Source organism: Cnephaeus nilssonii, assembly GCF_951640355.1.
Source record: "Cnephaeus nilssonii genome assembly, chromosome: 3".
Taxonomy (NCBI): Eukaryota; Metazoa; Chordata; class Mammalia; order Chiroptera; family Vespertilionidae; genus Cnephaeus; species Cnephaeus nilssonii.
Window position 1 is genome coordinate 69621158 of NC_137074.1, and position 21854 is coordinate 69643011.

General features: G+C 41.4%; 1 protein-coding gene across 1 annotated transcript in view; it reads left to right on the plus strand.

The window, feature by feature from the left end:
• Positions 1-5589: 5589 nt before the first annotated feature.
• MYH15 (myosin heavy chain 15) overlaps positions 5590-21854 on the plus strand; it is a gene marked incomplete at both ends in the record, with an annotated part of 153789 nt that continues 137524 nt past the window's right edge. Inside the window, 12 exon segments of the mRNA XM_079766318.1 lie at positions 5590-5644; positions 6976-7082; positions 7596-7718; positions 10598-10696; positions 12131-12158; positions 12161-12290; positions 14221-14317; positions 16037-16129; positions 19297-19360; positions 19451-19496; positions 19498-19510; positions 19514-19544. Coding sequence (XP_079622444.1) covers positions 5590-5644; positions 6976-7082; positions 7596-7718; positions 10598-10696; positions 12131-12158; positions 12161-12290; positions 14221-14317; positions 16037-16129; positions 19297-19360; positions 19451-19496; positions 19498-19510; positions 19514-19544 — 886 coding nt within the window.

A 21854-nucleotide genomic window follows, 5' to 3' on the forward strand; every position in this document is an offset into this window, starting at 1 on the left:
TATCCAAATCTACTTCCTGAGCCCTTCTGTCTCCTGAGTGCCAAACACCAGGAAGCCAGGCGTAGTGGGAGGAGGAGGATGCAGTTCAGCTCTCCCACAAATATGGACTCGCAATGTGTCTCCCTGACTACGGCTTCTCCCTGCTTCAATGACCTCAAATATGCTGCCAGAGCCATTTTCCTAAATTCCTGCTATCCTCGGATCCCTGCTCAGAGTGTATGATTTTTCCTGCTGTCTAGTTTAAATTTCTCCGCCTAACTTTCAGAGCTTTCCTTTATCTTGCTCCATCCTATATAGTCAAGTCTTAATTCTTCTTCTTCTGAATACTCACCTACAGAAAGGCCAATTTTATCTTTTTCTCCTGGGAAATGCTACCCTCAGTGCCATGTCTGGATGTGCTTCTCTTGAGTACCTTTTCACCTGTCGACCTCAAGAAATGTCCCCACAGATTAGGACTAGTCCTTGCATTGTGTAAGTGAGGAAACTGAGCCTCAAGAGGGTGGTTTCCTACAAGCCACATGCCTATTTTCTGGTAGAGATGAAACTAGCTCTTAGACTGGACCGAAAGTCTTACTATTGGTCTTTGCTTTAAACCACACTGCTTAGATCCCATAGATGGTATCACTGCACACACCAAATCACCACAAGAAAAGAGTAGATTAAGTGAAACACATTGCTTTATTATCACCCCTGTGTGAGATAGAAAGTGACTGCAGTTCATTTGGCGGGCTAGACCATGGTGCTGATCAGTCCTTGAATGGGGCACTGGAGCTAAGCAATGATGGCAAGTCCTTCTCTAGCTCCTCATCTGTAAAATGGAGCTAATGATATTAGCCATGCAAGCTTGAGGAGAGGGGGCAAAACCTGAGACATTTTTTGTCAATTGGAGAGAATAACCTCTCATTTTGGATCATGGTAGCCCAGATGCCACTTCTGCTCCACCATGTTATCAAATGTGAAGTAAAGTGTTTGTTTGGTATAGAGTGTTTGACTTTCGCCCTGATGCTTTGCCCAGCAACCCCGTCCCTCCAAGACTGGAAATGTTGGAGCCCCAGAACTCCTTTACTCACACCAGCTCATCCTTCCACCACACAACCTGCTTCCCACCTCCAGCACGTGCTTCCCACTGCTGCCCTAGGCCAGCTTCCTAAATGTCTGTCTGCCAGTGGTCCTTTATCCTGTCCACCCCTAGACACTCACCTCTGTTGGGATACCCTTTCATTCCTTTACTCTCTAACGCTGAACATCTGTGAAATAACTTTTTCCTTCTGTCACCACCATCTGGTTACAATGCTCCATCTGCCTGGATGCACCTAGAAACCTGAAAGCCCTTCTTCCACTCCTAACAAGAGACCTTGAGTCCAATTTTATCGTCAACTTGAGGCATGTCAGAGAGAGGGGCAGAGATAGTTAAAAAGGAAACCTAACCTTTTGGGTCTATATTTAGTGCCTGATGCCTCATTTCCACTTTTTTTTTTTTTTTTTTTTTCCCCATACCTGTCTGCTGCAGAGTGAACGCTTTCAGTTCACTTTTAGGGCTCAGCATTGGGGTGGATCCCTTTAAGAAGGATGGATTTGTCAGAGCTTGGAGAGGCTGTGACCTTCCTCAGAACAAGCAAGGCTGAGCTGCTTCTGCTACAGGCCACAGCCTTTGATGCTAAGACTCACCGTGGTGACTGCTGGCTTCACTTCATTTTACTGCTGCCAGGTGGCAACTGAGATATTTGACTGGTTGAGAACCATCATCTGGAGATCAAGTTAACCCACCTCTGTGAACCTCTGAGCAGTTGAGGAGCCCAGAGTGTCCAGGGTCGGGATGGAGGTTTGCAGAGAAGAGGAGGAGTGCTGGGAGGCACCCAGGTGCAGGCCCTGCTTACTTGGCCATAAAACATGTTTTCTTTTCCAGGAAACACTGTTATAGTACAGATATCCCCAGGAGTGACCCCAGGTAAAGCCTTTCTGAGAGACCTCCTAGTTGTCAATGGATAATAGAGGGAGGGGACTGAGACTTAGATTGTAGGTTGGGCTTGTTTACTGTAAAGAAGACAGGAAAAGACTGGGAAGGCAGGAAAAACAGGCCATCTTTGGCCCCTTCGAAATTTACTAGTGTTGGAGTTTGCCCTCTGGCTCTCTTCTAGGTCAATAGGGTCACTCAGCCGACATTAAACAAAAGATAATTGGGAGACTTGCTCACTCTGATAAATAATTTATTGGTAGTGACAGGCAAAAACAAAGGTTAATGAGGATTTAGCCTCAAGATAAAGGCTAAGTGCTACATGAAAATCTCTAAATAAATGATGTGTTTTCCCCTCGCCCTTTTCATGTCTGGGCTGCATGGCCATCTTCTGAATTCCAATTTAATTGGAGATTTGGAATCAGATTCACAGTGTAATCTAGCATCAAGCCATCTACATATCTCAATTCCAAAATGATTCAATAGTGTAACATAAATACTGACTGAGCATTGTTCTAGTACTCAAAATTAGTCAACATCAGGCTTTAATATGACCAATTAGAATTCAAGCCAGTTATGTAGGACATTATATTTCCATCATAGACCAGTTCTGGATCAGTTCCCAGTTTCCAGCCATTGAATTTCATTACTGTGATTGCATTTCAGAGAAGCTAATTATAATCCATCAAATCAAATACAACAACAAACTATCCCTGAGGTCAGAGCTGGTCATGCAGAAGCTTATCACAGGTAGTGAGATAACAGAGGACCAGACCATAGAGATTCCAGAGAGAAAATCAAAATCAAGCCCAGGCTCTAGAGATAATTGGATGATACATTTAGTAGGCTCAGTTGGCACTCTAAATAATTACTTAAAATATAACAACCACATAATTTTTAATTAATTAATTATTTTTTGCCTAATTATTCTTCCTCATAGAAATGCACTGGCAGCAAAAAGATGAGAGTCAGCAAAAGTTTTTCACCCCCCTGGGCTAGCAGACAATACATTATGGTTTGTGGAACTCAGGCCAAGTGAAAGCAGTGTGATAAAAGTATTTTGCAAGTAGTCTTGGGATCAAATTCCCTGTCCTTGATGTTCTCTAGCTGTGTAATTAGAGCAAATCACTTCTTACTGAGCTTTCGTTTCCTCATCTGTCAAACCATATAATACTTACTCTGTCTGCCTTCATCTATGAGGATCAAATGAGACAGTAAATGGGGAAAACAAACACAATGCAATAGGGTGACACCTGGGACAGGAAACTAGAATTGCTGGGTGTCAGAAAATGTGCTTTTAGAGATAAAGAAAAACACCACCCCAAAGCCAAATGTAAATGACTTTTATATAAGGACTGGTAGATAATCTACTTAAAATCACTACAAAACTGAATATAGGATTATCCCAATTTTGATCAGTACTCTAGAAAAAAAGGCTTGAAAGAAATGCTTCACACAGATAATAATGGTTTTCTGAGTTCCATCATAGGTGATATTTTAAAAATTTTTCATACTTTTAAAGTTTTCTTCAATAGACAAGTGTTACCATTATATTGGAAAAGATATTTAATCATCTAAAATTATGAAATCAAATGGGCAGACCTTTGAATTTACAGATGAGAAAACATAGGCCCAAAGAAATAAGAAATGAGACCATTCTTTATATTTTACTAGAGGCCCGGTGCACGAAATTTGTGCACTGGGGAAAGGGAGTATTCCTCAGTCCAGCCTGCCTGCACCCTCTCCAATCTGGGACACCTCAGGGGATGTCTGACTGTTGGTTTAGTCCCGATCCCTGTCAGACATCCCTCTCACAATCTGGGACTGCTGGTTCCTAACCACTCATTTCCCTGCCAGACTGATCACCCCCTAACCACTCCCCAGCCAGCCTGATCGACACCTAACTGCTCCCCTGCTGGCCTGATTGCCCCAACTGCTCTCCCCTGCAGGCCTGGTCCCCCCTAACTGCCCTCCCCTGCCGGCCTGGTCACCCCTAATTGCCCTGCCCTGCTGGGCTGGTTGCCCCTAACTGCCCTCCCCTGCCAGCCTGGTTGCTCCCAACTTCCCTCCTCTGCAGGCCTGGTCCCCCCCAACTGCTCTTCCCTGTAGGCCTGGTCCCCCCCAACTGCTCTCCCTTGCAGGCCTGGTTGCCCCTAACTGCCCTCCCCTGCCAGCCTGGTTCCCCTCCACTGCCCTCCCCTGCAGGCCTGCTCCTCCCCAACTGCCCTCCCTTGCAGGCCTGATTGCCCCTAACTACCCACCCCTGGTGGTCTGGTCGCCCTTAACTGCCCTCCCCTTCAGGCCTGGTCACCTCCAACTGCCCTCCCTTGTAGGCCTGGTAGCCCCTAACTGCCTACCCCTGCCAATCTGGTCCCCCCTAACTGCCCTCCCCTGCAGGCCTTGTCCCCACCCCCCAACTGCCCTCCCCTGCAGGCTTGGTCTCCCCCACCCAACTTCCCTCCCCTGCCAGCCTGGTCGCCCCCAACTGCCCTCCCCTGCCAGCCATCTTGTGGCAGCCATCTTTGACCACATGGGGGTGGCCATCTTGTGCGAGGGTGTGAGGGTCAATTTGCATATTACCTCTTTATTATAAGAATTACTAGGAAAGCCAGGTGTCCTCATTCAAATCCATTGCTGTCTCCTTTCCATCTCTGTAATTATTTATGAATGCAAAGGATTAAAAGTTGACTGAGTTAATTTACTTCATCTTCAAAAACATCCCCGTCAAGGCTTGGGACTCAGGTAAAAGTTTCAGAAAATTCTTCTCTCTCATGGTTTCTAAGGGTGATTAAAAACAATTGTTAATTGAGAGGCAGCTGATGAACCTGATGATTGAGAGAAACAATGGAGGAAAAAGAGCTTAGCATATGAGATAGAGGGAGCATGTTGTATTGGAAACACTCTGATTTAGGAGGTAGGTGATCTAATTTCTGGACATTAGCCTAATGACTGCCACTAATTAGCTATGTGACTATGGACAATTCTCTCTCTCTCTCTCTCTCTCTCTCTCTCTCTCTCTCTTTCTCTCCCTCTCTCTCTCTTTTTTAATCCTCACTCCAGGATGCCTTTCCATTGATTTTCAGAGAGAGTGGAAGAAGGAGAGACAGACACATCGATGTGAGAGAGACACATCAATGGTTGCCTCCCACAAATGCCCCACGAGGCCCAGGGACTGAGCATGTAATTCAGGTACCTGCCCCCAACCAGAATTAAACTTGGGACCCTCTGTCTGCAGCTGGCACTCTATCCACTGAGCCAAACCAGCCAGAGCTGGGCAACTTTCTTAATCTCTTTCCTTTGGTTCTTTTTCTTTAAAAAGAAAAAAAGGGGGCGGGGGGGGGGGGGAGGGAAGAATCTGTGCCAGGTGATAGCCATGTTTTTTTCCAAGTGAAAACATTTGGTTTAAAATACAGTGTATTTACCTTAAATACACAATATGTATGCAAAATGGGTGCTTTTCATAAACAAGTCTGTTTTCATAGAAATAACACAAAGCAAGATCCGTTTTTGCAAAACGAGTCCAAAAGAATAGATACAATGCAAGCCCAGTATTTAAAATGCAAATAACAAGTAGAAGCAAATACAAAATCAGTCAACTAGGAATAAAAAAATCTTCTGGCCCAGCAGTTTTAGTGATGAATTGGTTGCAATCAGGGAACCGGAGAAGGGAGCACAGTGTCGATGGTGAAGGTAAAAAAGTAGTGAGCAAAAGAATGTTGCCCAACTTCACCTCCTTCTCACACATTCTGTCCCAAAGTCTGTTTCCCCACCTCTTGGGCATCTGGTGAGGGCCCTGTCCTGAAGCCTTCGGACTAGAAGCTTTTGTAATTCATGTGTCAGCAGAGGTGGTGGTGACAAAGTTGGTGTTACCACCATGGTTGCAGCAAGGTTTCATCTGTGCCACGAGGTCAGATTTCCCCCTTCCAGCCAAATGCTATCTACTTGAGAAGCTGTATCAGGAGATTTCTGTGAGCTTCTGGTAAGACTCACTTTGCTTTAAAAGTCTGTTTCTCATTCATCTTCCCTGGCTATCTGTCTCAGGTGGCAAAGGACTTGAGAAGCTGCCTCAGGTGTGTATGAAATTCTGCCTCATTGTACCAGAAACCTCTTATTGGTTAATTGTTTTGTGGTGGGCTGCTTTGCTTGGATGGGTCTTGGGATCATGAGGAGACTGAGAAGAGAAAAATAATACATGGGAAAAATGATCAGAACCAGTTATGCTGCATGACAGATATAACCCCGTCTTCTCTCTCCTCAACCTTCCCCCTCCAATTCTAGCATGTAATTCCCTTGGCAGGCTTTCATTCCAAAATTAAAACTAAGGGCTAGCCCTAGCCTCTTTGGCTCAGTGGATAGAGCATCGGTCTGTGGACTGAAGGGTCCAGGTTTGATTCCGGTCAAGGGCATGTACCTCGGTTGCAGGCTCCTCCCCAGCTCGGGCCCTGGTTGGGGTGAGTGCAGGGAGCAACCAATCGATGTGTTTCTCTCACATCGATGTTTCTCTCTTTCCCTCTCTCTTCCACTCTCTGAAAATCAATGGAAAAATATCTTCATGTGAGAATTTAAAAAACAACAACTAAGGGCTAAAGAAATCCTAAAGGACAGACATGACTACTAACCCAGATTTTCACACAGTTGTAACCAAACCTTTCTGAGTGCAGTTTTTTGAAGGAGAGCTGGGAAGGGTCAAAGCACCTAGACAATTTCCCAGGATCTGGGGCTGTGAGTAGGAGGTAAGTGCTGGGGTTGGGAGGAGTAGGTAAGCTTTGAGCAGGGAAATTTCTGGTAGCAAAATGGCGTATGATGCTCCCAACCTCTGCTTGCTGAAATGTTTCTTGTTCCTACACAGTCATTGTGTGGATGTTTTTTCAGGATAACCTTTCATAATTTTATTGAACTTTGCAATTACCTATTTGGTGATTCTGAGTCAACAAGCAGAATTAGCAGAAACAAGGTCATACCTATCAGTATGAAAGTGTCTAACATATTTTGCGTGTAATCCATATTTTTTTCCCCTATAGAGAAGAAGAAATGCTGGATTCGTGATAGCAAGAACACTTACGTTGAGGCTGAGGTTAAGGGGAGTGGAGATGATGGCAAAATAATTGTTGAGACAACAGATGGAAAGGTAAAGCAATCATTATTTGATCTCAGGAATGACTGGCTTCTCAATTTAATCAAATAATATTTTCTTTAATAATGTAATTAAGAATCTGTTGTAGGAGGTACCACTGATAACCTTAGGACACCTCATTTATCTTTAAGAATCTTGTCCACTTACTACCAAAGATTTTATGACAGCCCTGGCTGGTGTTCTCACTGGTTAGAGCATTGGCCTGTGCATGGAAGTGTCATGGATTCAATTCCTGGCCCCAATTGGTGTGCCTAAAAATCAATGGAAAAAATACCTTTGGGGGAGTATTAACAGCAACAAAAGATTTAATGACAAACATTGAGTAAATCAGAGTGAACCCATAGCTGGTGTCAAGATCATTGACTCTGGAATTCACAACTTCTTTCACTTCTTTCATCAATGTTTCAAGTTTTTTTTTTTGTTTGTTTGTTTTTTTTGTTTGTTTGTTTGTTTCAGTTTACTATGCATCTTTTTCTAGGTGATTTTTAAAGTTTTTTTTTTTTAAAGGTGTCCCCTGGAGTGAATAGTGACCTAAGGCACTACGAAGCAATTATGTTTAAGGGATCAAGAAAAAGGGGTAATTTGAATAAGAATAGCACAGTGTCAGAGAAGCCTAGAGATGTGGGAATGGTCAGTAATGTTGAATGCTAGGAGATTTAGGACTTGGAGAAAGTCTTGCATTTCAGAATTTGGAGATCCCTTATGACCTCTGATAGAGAAGGTTGGGGCAAGTGTTAGGGCATAAGCTAGACTGTAAGGGGTCATACAGGGCATATGTAATAAGGCTTGTTAACAGTCCCAACCCCTCTCCCTGTCACTAAAGCATTCAGACCAGCAGGGTGATACTGAGATGGCCCACTCAGAACCTTTGCCTACATCACTGACCTCAGGTTGTCTGCCAGCCCCATGGCAGTGAGTGGAGCCCTATTTCTGTCCTGACTTGGGTGAATACCTCCTTGTAGATTTTACAGATGATTCCCTGCCCATAATTCACTTCTCCAATATCCTTCCACTTCTGCCCCAACTGCATAACAAAAAGGTACAACATCCTATAGCATCCTTTAACAAACAGGCATAATCATTAGAAAGTTTGTCTTTCACAGCCTTATCTTTGTACTTGGACAATTTACAATCAAAAGCATTGCCATTTAAATTGTAAATGTCTGCCCTAGTTGGTTTGGCTCAGTGGATAGAGCGTCGGCCTGTAGACTGAAGGGTCTTGGGTTCGATTTCGGTCAAGGGCACATGCCCAGATTGTGGGCTCAATCCCAGTAGGGGGCATGCAAGGAGGCAGCCATTCAATGATTCTCTCTCATCATTGATGTTTCTATCTCTCTTTCTCCCTCTCCCTTCCTCTCCGAAATAAAAAAATATATATATTAAAAAAAGGAATGTTGTTAGTTTGTTAATAAAATTTTGTACTCGTATATGGCAAACTGAAATCTTTAAAAAATAAAAAATTGTAAATGTTTGGAGTCCACTCAAATGATTACTAATGGTGTCTTGATATGCCTTCCTAACAGTATCTGGACATAAAAAAAATCCAAATTAGGTAGACTTTTGTATAACTCACTAATGGAATTAGGGGAGGAATGTGACCCTTATCAACAAGAATATAAATAGGTAGGCAAAGGAAAATTTAGAATGTCCTGCATAAGGAAACAGAAAGACTCAATTAAGACCATTTGGCCTTGAGACAATCTCTTATTAAAAGAAAAAAAATGTAGATTTGAATGTCTCTTTTCCATCATTGCTCATACCAACTTTTTAAAAATAACTTATAGAGATATTTATATACCATATACACTGAGTGGCCAGATTATTATGATCTCTGAATGGATAATAATCTGGCCACTCAGTATATATATATATTAGAGGCCTGGTGCATGAATTCGTGCATGGGTGGGGTCTGGCCAGGGGGAGGGGACATGGGCAGTTGGCCTGCCTGCCTGCTGGTCGAACTCCTGGTCGAGGGGACAATTTACATATTAGCCTTTTATTATATAGGATATACACTGAGTGGCCAGATTATTATGTGTTCAGAGATCATAATAATCTGGCCACTCAGTGTAGTTCACCTCTTTAAAGTATACAGTCCCAAAGTTTCTAGTATATTTAAAGAATCGTGCAAACATCACCATAATCTAATTTTAGAATATTTTCATCATACCCAAAGAAATCTTATACCCATTAGCAGTCAGTCCCCTGTTTCCCCTCAATTACCCCAGGCACCCACTGATCTACTTTCTTTCTCTGTAGATTTGCTGATTTTGGCATTTAAAAAAAAATAGGATCATACAACATATGATCATTTGTGTCTAGCTTTTTTCACTTAGTATAATGGTTTTGAGGTTCATTCATGTTGTAGCATGTATCGGTATTTCATTCCTTTTTATAGCTGAATAAAATTCCATAGTATCAATATACCACATTTTGTTTATTCATTCATCAGTTAATGGACATTTGGGTTTGTTTTGGCTATTATGTTGCCATGAACATGAATGTGCAAGTTTTTGTACTGTAATTTCTCTTTGGTATCTACTTAGGAGTGAACTGCTGGGTCATATGGTAACTTCTATGTTTAGCTTTATGGGGAACTGCCTAACTGTTTTCCAAAGCAGCTGCATCATTTTACATTCCCACCAGCATGTATAAGTGTTGTAATTTCTTTACATCTTCACCAACACATGTTATGATCTACTTTTTATTATTAGCCATTCTAGTGGGTGTGAAGTAGTATTTTAATGTGATTTTATTTGTATTTTCCTAACGAATAATGTTGCATCTTTTCACATCCTTATAGGCCATTTGTATATCTTCTTTACAGAAATGTCTATTCAAGCCCTTAACCCATTTTAATTAGCTTGTTGCTTTTTTGTTATTGGGTTGGAATAATTCTTTATATATTCTGGACACAAGTCCCTTATCAGATATATGAGTTGCAAATATTTTCTCCTAATCTGCGTTTTCATTACCCTTGTGGTGTCTAACTCAATTATATTAGGCCTCCAGATGAGAGGGTTGCCTGTTCTGAACACATTCTCCAGATGTATATATGGTAAAAGAATTTACAAAAACAAACTGGGGTGTGTGTGTTGGGGAAGGTATGGGAAAGAGGATACATCTTGAACTAAGTCTGAAAGGGTGAGTCTTCCTCCTTGTTTCTTTCTAAACCTCCAGGCTACTAATATGTTGGGACATTTTGAGGGGCCAAATCATACATACGATGATATGTGTACTCTCAGAGGCAATCAGAGTTGGTGAGGAGCTGTCGGATTAGGGAAATGCAATTTAGAACATTTGGATTCAACAAAAACACTTTCTTAAACTTTCTCTTTGGGCAAGAAAAAAAAGCATGGGCAAGAGGAGCACCTGTTTCTTCCATTAGGGTTGGTTTAACTTCTTCTGGCCCCATCTTTTTCTTGACTTGAAAATTCTTTGCTCTACATGGCAAAATAAATAAGCATGGAAAAAATAGGGAAATATATCTTAAATTTTTCTCTCTGCAGAGTCTGAATGTCAAGGAGGAGGAAGTTCAGCAGATGAATCCTCCACAGTTCGACATGGTTGAAGACATGGCCATGCTGACTCACCTGAGTCAAGCTGATGTGCTACATACCTTGAAGGGGTGCCATGGCCACTGAGTGATCTACATTCCTATATATGCTTTATTGCTGAAATATGTATTATGTTGGCACTCATATTGGCAATGTCCCAGTCCTCTCTTAGGTGAAAATGATATCATCAAATTTAAGCATAGTCACATGGAGATAATCCTTGAGGAATGCCCCACTTTTATTTTGTCGGTATTAATATCCCTTCCCAGAAGTTGTAGAGCTGAAGTAAAAGCATGAGGCTTAGAGCTGATAGACCAGTGTCCAAATGCCAGCTCTGTCACTTGCTGGTTAAGTTTCTTATCTTCTTGAAGTCACTGTTACAGTAAAATGGGATAATAATGCCTGTCTCTCCAGGGTAGCTTAGAGAATTTAGTAAAAGAATGTAGATCAGTGCCTAATACCTAGTAAGTGCTCAATAAATGCAATGTTGTGGGGTGTGTTTTTTTCCCCCTCATTAAATTGATGATGGTTGGTTGCTGAGATTTTTTTATTTACTCAACACCTACTCAGCAGAAGCAGTGCAGAGCACATTAGGTTACAGTGATGGCATTTGGGATCCATTACTAGAGAAACCTTGACATGCAGCCAGCTTGCTCCTTGGCTGGTTGACTTACTGTGTAACTGTATTAGTTTCCCTGGGATGCTGTAACAAAATTACCACAAACTGAGAGGCTCAAAACAACAGAAATTTATTCTGTCACCGTTCTAGAGGCCAGAGTCCAAAATCAAATCAGCAGAGTCACCACCCCCCAGAGCCTTTAGCTGAGAATCATTCCTTGCCTCTTTCTGTTTCGGGTGGCTATTGGCATTCCTTGTGGTCGTATCACTCCAATCTCTGCTTCCATCTGCACGTCGCCTTCTCCTCTGTCCTTATAAGGACACCAGCCACTGGATTTAAGGCCCACCCAGATATCATCTTGAGATCCTTAACTTAATTATATATGCTAAGATCTTTTTTCCAAATAAGATCATACTCATAGGTCCTGGGATTAGGACATGGACATATCTTTTGTGGCCATAACCATTACAGTGACTGAGTGACTCCCGTGAGCTATTTCCCTTCAATGCCTTAAACATCAGGTTCCTAATCTTGCTGAGGCCCAGATTCCTTCTGGCTTCAAATGCCTGCAAAATCTGCAGGCCCGCTGTTTGTTAGCATCTTCTCTGTCCGAAAGGTGTTTGTGTCAGACACGTTAGCAGTTAGGCTGTCCCCGGGGAACAGGTGATCCCAGGGCCTGCCGTCACTCTAACCTGGTTCTGCCTCTGCCTGTTAGGACTCCCTTCTCTGCGAGAATCCACAAGCTCTCTCCTTTCAGTGTTTTTACAAGTAAATATTCAAGCAAGTGTTACCTGACAGTGAAAAAGCTGATAAGCCTGGAAGTATTTCTAACCTGTTTTCTGAAATCTTGTCTGAACTTCCCTCAGACCTGTTCGGGTCTCTTCTGTGTGAGCATAAGCCCCACCAGTGGCTTCCAGTGCATCAGAAGGAAGTGGCGGCTGCCTACAAAGGGCTGAGGCGATCAGAGGGGCCCCCTCACATCTGTGGTGTTGCCGAGAACGCCTTTCAGGATACGCCTCACAGTAAGTGGCTGCCCTACAAAACGAAAGGTAAAAATATCTGATCCACTTTTCAGTGTCACCGAGAGACGTGCAGGCATTGTGAGCAGAGCATGGCCTTTACAGCTACCTAATCACTTGAAGCCTCCTTTTCCTTCTGGATGAAACGTGGGCAAAATAAAGCCTACCTCCTAGGGTTATGAGGACATTAGCTCACACATCAAATTAAGTGAGGTAAAGCATTGAAAATGCTCGGCCCAGTGGCTGGCCCAGAGTGAGCCCCCTGTAGATGGCCTGCCAGAGTTTCTGGCGTAAAGCAGTTTTTCTGCAGCTATTATTACACCATGCTTCTTAAAAGGCTTAAAAATGTCAAAAATGTCAACCATTAGTCAGTTGCCGTTTGTATTTGAAACAAGAAAATAGGCCTAGAATTTATATGTTCTTATGACTGCCATACATAAGGGCAGGAAAAAAATATGTTTTACTCTGCACTATTTAAATGGATTCCCCCTCGCCCCCCACCCACCGTGCCCCAACCACATACAGAGCAAATCCCTTTCCTTGTATCTGACTTCAAATTGCAACCAAGGAAATTTTTACTAATTTTATGCCAAAACATAGAAGCTTTGCAAAAGGATGTTCTGACATTTTCTCCTGTTTTTCAGATGGAGAGAACCAGTCTGGAGTCTTCACACAAGTGTTTGTCTTGCCTCTTCCTTTTGGCCAGCAGTGAGAGTTCCACTGGAAACAGACACTTCCACTTCACTGGGAATAAAAAACACATTAGCTGCCTATGAACTGTTTGCTCTTTAGATACGGACTACGTTCTGGGAAGGAATACGGTGCCCAGGAAATGACTCCACATGGGGTGCCAGCCAGGCTGCCTCCATCATTCAGGAGATCCCTGAGAGCCCACAGTGCACACACTGGCTTTAATCACCTTCTTGATAGAGACAGCTCCTATCCAATTAATCATTTTCACAAAGGTCTGGACCGGCTAATTAGGCAAAGAGACTATAAAACTCCAATGCGATGACCGAGGAACAGATAACCTGCTGCTATGGCAGCCTGATTGGGGCCGGCCAAGGTATATTAAGTAGTAGGAGCCCAAAGATGGTGAGGCTTGGAGGGAAGAGGACGGAAGGAAAGCATTCACTGATACCATATTGTGTTAGTTTTGATGGGAAGAGCATGCACTGGCCAGGTGAAGTGTTACTGGTGGCAGAGGGGACAGGCTGAGACTCATGGGGCAGTGAAGGGCTCGAGTCCCTGGTCATCCCATGCAATGGTGATGTGCCTCACGTGTTGAGGTCTCCATTGGCTTCAGCTCTTGCCAAGGAAAGTAATAGCCTCCCAGAATCTTAGAGCTGAAAGGGAAGGTAGAGTTCAGCCCTTTGCAGAGAGGATAGACTATGTTCTTAAATTTCACTTGGGGAAAGGCAGACCTTGATCCCGTGACATTTTGGGTGATGAGGCTGTACATTTATCATTGTGTTCTCCCCACATTGCCACGTTAGCTGGTTACCAAAGGTAAAAGGGAAGTCTGAAGCTGCCTGGTGAAGTGACTGGTAGGCCCTCTTCTGAAGGAGATGGTTGGATCTGGCCAACCGGTAGCCTCAATATATGAAAATCTCTGAAACAGCTGGTAATGCGAAGACCTATCTCTAAGTAGTAGAGGCACTCAAGCTTTTTGTTAACAGGACCACGAGGAATAGGCTTCTTGTTTTTGTAAATGTCTTTGATCTTTCCAGATTTTTGCTAATGATGTTTTTCCAGCCTGAGATGTCCTTCCTGTTCTACCAACAAATGAAATGTCTACATCTCCTTCAAGTCCCCTCTTAAGTTCCACTTTTCCATAAAACTTTCCCTTCTTGCCTTAGCCTATGTGGTTGAAATTATTTAACTTTCATTGCATTTTTAATCTGAACCAGTTAACTGTGTCACTGAATTTCCTGTAGTAAAGGAGAATCTGGTGCTGGAAAGACTGTGAACACAAAACACATTATCTGGTATTTTGCCACCATAGCAACCATGAGTGAATCTAAGGAAAAGCTGGTAAGTATTCACATTCCTTGGCAGAAAGGTGAAGTGGCCCTACCCACTGATCACAGAAGCTGTGCCATGTCTACTTATAGGGGAAAAAAAGGGGGAAGAACCAAAGAACCATTAGACAACTATGGAAAAGTCGTTTTCCCCATTTTGTCTTTGCCTCTTGAGAGAATCATTAATGGCTCCAAACCAATAGCCCCAAAACATAAAATTACATAATTTGCTTCAAAGGGCAACTCTTTGTTGATTGGACCCTCTGAAAATTAGGCACTTAAGATACAAACCACATTCAATAAATACTAGGGTCATCAGTGCCTTGAATGGTGACTTTTGATATTTCTGAATTCCTTTAGCTCTAGTGAGCAATCAGACTCCAAGAAATATGCGCCAACAGAAGTCTGCTTCCTTTGCCACTGACATCTGGATTAACTCTAACATCTGATGAATATCCCCTCAACCTAATCACATTCTGGGTTCTGAAAAACTTTACTTCTCTATTTAATTATCTGTATCCTTGGTGATTTTTCATTTTGCTTACTTTGTTTAGCTTCATTAACAGGTTTATGGGCTTTATAATAATTTGAAGATAACTAGGTCACAAGAGTTGGTATGCAAAACAAAATTAGATAATACCGAGTGGAAGTCAAAATCAATGAGTTATTGAACTGTTAGAGCCTCACATCTTTCTGTCTGACATTGTTATTTTGCTTTTTAAATTCAATCCTGGTTGTTTTCTGCTGTTTTTTCAAAGTAAGAAGTATATCAAAATAGCAAAACTGGTCCAGTTTTCGACCCATGAAAAGTTTCTTTTCCAATCAGTGAATTCCTGAATTTGATTGATTTCTTTAGGTGTCATTGTACACTATTAGATATAACTTCATTTTTTGCATGCATTTTAGGTTGTTTGGCATGCATTTGTTTGTTTGGTGTAGCCATTTCACCTTATGATAATATACAACACAATACATAGTACATAACATTTTTATAAAAATCTTTGCTCATATAGTCCTTTTACTTATTCAAAGGATAATGCACCCATGATATTTTATAAGGGATATAGTATTTGCAAAGCTATAAATTCTTGAATACCATATAACACCATAAAATAAGCTTTTGAGGCTTAAAGACAAAAGCCATTGCAATTAGGGTGCTGGGTGGTCATTCAGACTTGCTCTGTGTAGATGACCTGCTTTGGCCCTTCAGCCTGAGCACACATGATTAAAATTCAAGGTCAATACCATTACAAGTCTTTGCTTGACATGGACTTCTAGGTTATGTAGAAATGGTAGCCAAGAAACATATAATTTAATAATGCCATTTTAGAAGAAAATGGCAGGCATGAGGATTAGATGAGAAGAGAGGGAGATTAACAATGGGGGGAAATATATGAAATGAAGTTTAAAATTAGGCCATGGTATTTGTTGTTCATTCTATAAAATATCCATTTTTGTTTACTACTCAGGCCAATACCAACCAAAAGAGAAGAATTGCTGATAAATGAGCTCCCACATATATTCATAGGGGCATTTTATATTGTCAGACTCTTCATCCATCTATTTTTCTGAGTTCCCTTTCCAAAATAACATTTCATCACCAAATTTGGAAGCAGCTTTGACTCTTGCTATCAAAGCCAAGATGAAAATTGGCCTGGGGATGGAGGGCTTGCCACATGACAGAATTCTGCTAAAAGCTTCATCACCTGTACTTCTCTTACCTGTATCTCAGGGGACTTTAAAAGATCAAATCAAACAAGTGAATCCTATCTTGGAAGCATTTGGATATGCCAAAACCTTGAGAAATGACAACTCCTCTCGTTTTGTAAGTGACATATATAAGAGCAGTATATACAAGTCTTTAATTTTAAAGCAAGTGGTAAAATTCATGTCTGAGCACATAGACATGAAGAAAATTTCTACCACATTAAAGAAGGTCCTTTGATTAAAGTTTATAACATTAGGTTCCCCAAAAAACTACCCAGTATTATCATTAAGACAATTAAAACTAAATAGAAATAGTAGAAGCTCCTACTATTTTGTCACTTTCAGGAAGAAAATGTTTATTTTAATAGTTTCAAATTCCTTTCCATTACCAATAGAGTAAGTTTCTCCTTGACTATGCTTGTTGTGCCAGTTGTTGGAGTACTCACTCCTTGAATCCTGCTCCACTATGCCAACTGTTGGTTCTGAGTCACTCTGCCAGGGACTGGACCTTCTTGACGGAGAAGACATGAGAAGTCATGGCTATATGAGAGAGTCTATTGTAGCCCAAGTAGCCATTGCTAACAAGGAGCCATCAGATAAAGTAGTTCTTCAAAGTAAAGTCCCAGAAAGTAGCCTCACACAGGCTAGTTAACATTATATCTTTCCTACACAGTAGCCTTCAACATAGGAGCTCTATGAACATAGTAGCCCGTCTAAGCAGCTGCTGTACACACAGCAGCCCTACATAAAAGCCACCTCAGAAAACTAGGAGCTATTACACAAAGTAGTCCAACCAGGCAGCCTCACATAACAGTAGCCACTTACTGGCTGTTCAGTAACATACCTTATACTAACTTAGACAAAAGAGGCTTTTTGCCAGATAATGACATCAGTCTTTGAGCTACAGAAAGGCACATCTGCACAGTGCATACAGTGAAACTGCTGTGTCCTTGTACCTGCCTATGGCAACTTGGTCTTGAACATCCTGACTAAGGTTCTCATGCTCAGATTGGCCTTGAACATCCGGAGTACTCTGAACAGGGTTCCCATAAGAAACTTACCCAACAAATTCTAAAAAATGGTTTATATTTTACCATATTTTATAGATTTGAAAGTCCTTTCTCCTTCCTAGTTTCCTATATTTTTAATAACAAATAAATTTAATAAGGACTTTCTAATTTACTTATTATAATTATTATTTCTATTCCTGCCTATGGGCACCTCTACCCCTGCACATTTTTTATTGAGCATTTTTTTTTATTGGGAGAAAATACTGTATGTCACAAAAATGCATACTACTTTGAATAATTATAAAGGCACAATGAGTTGAATCTAAAAAGAAAGAAACATCAATTGAGCTATAAGCTGTTAAAATGTGTATACAATCCTACCAGGGTTGGCTCAGTGGATAGAGCATCGGCCTGAGGACTGAAGGGTCCTGGGTTTGATTCCGGTCAAGGGCACATGCAGGCTTGATCCCCAGTAGGGGGCGTACATGAGGCAGCTGATCAATGATTCCCTCTCATCATTGATGTTTCTACCTCTCTCTCCCTCTCTGAAATCAATAAAAATATATTTTAAAAAATGTGTGTACTTTTTTTGGACACCCTATATTTATTAAGTAGTTTTTTATAATTAGCAGTCCCATAATAGAAGAAAGATTTGGATTTCAAAAGCTAATTTCACAAAACCATTTTATGCCAAGAATGTGTGGCAGGGAGCAACTATGTAATTTACAAGAAAATTTGCAGAAGGCTTCTTGTTTGAGTATCTGGGCATATTTAAATAATAGCCTCCTGCTGATTTGGCTAGCTTCCACCCAAGTCCTTAGGTCCACTTGCAATGTCTGGCTGAATAGCAGGTGCTAATATTGGTCCATAAAACATCTAATAGATTTGGGATTTGTTAGAATATGAAGATATTTTCTGCTGATATGTGAAAGGAAGAAACCCGGAGGGAAAAAAGAGAGGGAAAGGAAGAGAAGGAGAGAAAAAAGGAACTTAAAAGAGAAGAGTAAGAGGAAGAAAAGAATATGAAAAGGAAAAAAGGAAAGACTATCAAGTGGAAAGATAAATAAGAAGGTAAGAAATCAATGGGAAAAACACACACAAAAGAAAAATGTTGAAAGACTAGAAAAAAAGTAGTAGAGAAGAATAATAAACAAAGATAGATGAATGCAAGGAAGGGAGGAAAGAAGGGAGAAGGGAAGAGAGAAAAGTGGATTCAAAAAATTTAAAAATCCAGGTTAAATTTTTAGAAGTTATGTATGCATGTGTATACACATGTATAAATGTACATATGCATATATATGCATTATGTATGTGTGTGTGTGTGTGTGTGTGTGTGTGTGTGTGTGTGTCCCACTTTCCTACATTTTTTTTAAATTACTGGTCAGTCCCCCTCTCAGCAGCCACTCTCTTTCCCTTCTCAGGTTGTGGCCCTTCCTTGTACAGGCAGACCTCTGCCCAGCACCGACATTGTCACCCCGCAGGCCCTAGCTGCCACTGGCTGGCCTTCTTTGCTGCATGCACTGGGCACAGGCTCTGTCACCTCCAGGCAGGCTTTCTGGCCCACTAGATCAGTAGCTATTCATTGAGAAGGAAGTGAGTCCCATCTAGTATTTTTGCCAAAGTGGTGTTTTGAAACATAGATCATGTCACTTCTCTGCTTAAAACCTCCCTTTGTCTCCCAAGCACACGTACACTAAAACCCTACTCCTTCATGGGCCCAGGTGGTTTCCATGATATGGTGCCCAGTGCCTATCTACCTCTCAGACTCTGCTTTTTGTCCCCTTTTCTTTTTCTCACTAAACTCCAGCTCAACTCACTTAAAAAAAATTATTTTAAGACATACCCAATGTTCCTACATTAGAGCCCTTGCATTAGTTGTTTTCACTTAGAATCTAGAAGAGTAATGACTACATCTATTTTTCTAATGTGGCATCGCCAGTGCCTAGCAGGTTTCCTGGATCATAGTAGATACTCAATGAATGTTTGTTGAATAAATGAAAGAATTTTCTAAGTAGATATTATTTTCCCATTTTTAGATAAGAACATTGATACAAAAGAGATTCAGTAATGCACATAGAACATACAGTTGGCAATCAGCAAATTTGAGACTAGAATCCAACACCACTGCCGTTCCTGGCATTGGCTCGAGCTATCTCAGAACCATGTTGCCTGTATTATTATTTTTTGTAACTTTTAGGGAAGTAGTTCCCCCGTGAGTAATGTGTATAACTGTTTGGGCTGTTTCAAAAGGAGACTGTGTTCTGTGTCCACCTAGGGCAAATTCATCAGGAGGCACTTTTGTGCCAGAGGCAAGCTGTCATCTGCAGACATCGACATCTGTAAGTGGCCGTCAGGCTGTCCGGTCACTTTTCTTCTCAGTGTTGCAAGATCACCTAAATATGTGTTTTTATCCATTTCTCATTTTGCAGATTTGCTTGAAAAGTCCTGGGTGATTTTTCAGCAGCCTGGAGAGGATCTACCATGTATTCTAGCAGATTCTGTCCGGAAAAAGAGAACTTCATGGTAAGTCTATTATTCTGGAGCTGAGGGTCATTCTAAAACCAGAGACGGAAGTCAGACCTGGCAAAGTTCTGTTTAGCCAGAGTCTCTTAGCCTCTTTATAACTCAGTTTATTCATCCCAAAACTTAGGGAATTGAACCAATTATAGAACCTATGCTGTATAATTTATATGGGTAGAAAATAATGGTAGAACTTTTTTTTTTCCAATTTGGTAGTGTTTGGAGGTGGATAAAGTGTTTGGAGGTGGATAAAGTTAAATGAACGTGAGTGTGTGTGTGTGTGTGTGTGTGTGTGTGTGTGTGTGTGTGTGTGTAAAAAGTATTAGATAATTTAAGCCCTTAAGTAATTAGAACCAGTTGAGTATTATAGACAAAAGGCAAGAGGTAGGAGACATTATCATGGTGTGTAGTGGTCAATGGAAGTTTTATAAAGAAGATTTGGGTTGGGATATGAAGAATAGGAAGGAGACTTAATCAGAGTAATGAGTATGCACAGTGTCAGGATAAGGCAAGGCAAAATCAGGTAACAGAGATAGGGTTAACTGGGGAAAAGATTTGCTTAGAGGAATAGTGGAGATTTTATTCTATTGGTTTCTAAACTCAGGTTGTTGGGAGGGTGTGTGAGCATGTGTGTCTGTGTGTATGTTTGTTGTTGGGGTGGAATGGGTTAATAGGTCATGATATATTGAAGGCAATGACAGTGAGGCTGGTATGATAGGCAGGATGTATTGGAGGTAGAAACACTAGAGGAAAGTGATTGCAAATAATCCTGGTATGAGATGATGAGACAGTTATCTAAGGTAGTGTCTGAGGGAATGGGGGCCGGGGAGGGAGGAGATGGATTCATGGAAGACTAGAAAGGTCTTGGCAATGACTGAAGGTACTAAGAATGAGGGATAATTATGAGTCAAAATACTCCCAAGTTTTATAATTTGACTAGGATAAAGTAGTGCCATGAACAGAAAGAGAAAAGCAACTTGTGAAATAAAAGAATAAATTTCCAGTATTCCTTCAAAAATACTTATTTTGAGATCGATATGGGTGCTTAGCCATTACTTTTTAAGCTTGGAAGACAGAAAAGTAAATGAGATAGACAGGTTCTTGCCATTATGAGTTTATATTCTAGTGTGGAAAGCAGGTAACAAGCAAATTAATTAACATATAATTTCAGAGAATGATAGGTCTACAAAAAAGTAAAGTAGGGTGGCATTTGGTAGGATAGTGGGTGGTTATATTGAGATAGAATGGCCAGGCACAATCTTTCTGAGAAGGCAATATTTTCCCAGATACCCAAATGGGTGAGGGAGCAAGTAGGCAAAGATTTTCAGGAATAGAGTCCCAGGATGAGGGAACAGGGAGTGCAAAGGCCCTGAGGCAGAATGCATTTGGTTTATTCGTGGGATAGGAAAATGGCCATTGTGAGTGGTGGAGAGGAGAGGGTAATGTAGGGCTACATAGGTGGGATTCAGACACACAGCACCTTGCCGGCTATGGCAGAGAGTTTACATTTTGTTCTAAGTGCGATGGGGAGTCATTGGAAGGGGAGAATGACAAGCTATTGGACTTCAAAGGTATTGCATATGATGTAAGCTACTGAGGACAACAGTGCTCCCATAGGAGTGGATATAGGATGAAATGAAAGATCCAGGTGGGTAAACTGATGGGGAACAATTCCCCAGCCCATTATCCTTAGATTCATATGGCATAAGTCTGGCAGTGTTCTTACTATGTGGTCTTCCACTCCAAAGTGCCCTCGCCAGATGGGGAAAGCTCTGCAATCTGGACAATTATTATCACTGTGGGTGTAATTAGTGATATGAAAATAGCGGCTCTTCTCCTTCCCACCTTCCTTCCACCTAAACCCGGAACAAACTTTTTGGTTTTCTTAGCAGTTGCAAATCTAATATTCTTGATACAAATGTCTATGCTGTGCAGGACATCTGCCACATAGGGTCCATTGTGGGTACCAGCAGTGACTGCAAAGATTTTTTTGGAGTGTCTCTGTTTACTAATAGAACTGTCTGAAGACTGGGCTGCCGTAGAAAATTTATACTTACCCTGAATTTCTTGCTCAGTCTCTGGGGGCTGTTGGATTGATTACTGCACAAAGACTGACATCTGCTGGTCCAAATTAGGGAATGTCCATTCACCTGTTTTGACATGAATTGTCCTTTGGGACATTTTAACATTTGGAACTCCTTTTATTCATGTTTGCCAAAGAAACACTTCAGAGTGACCTGAGCATTGATACAAGAGGGCATATCTTAGCAGTGAGAGGGTTAAGTCCAAATTTCCTAAAATAAGAGCTTTTGT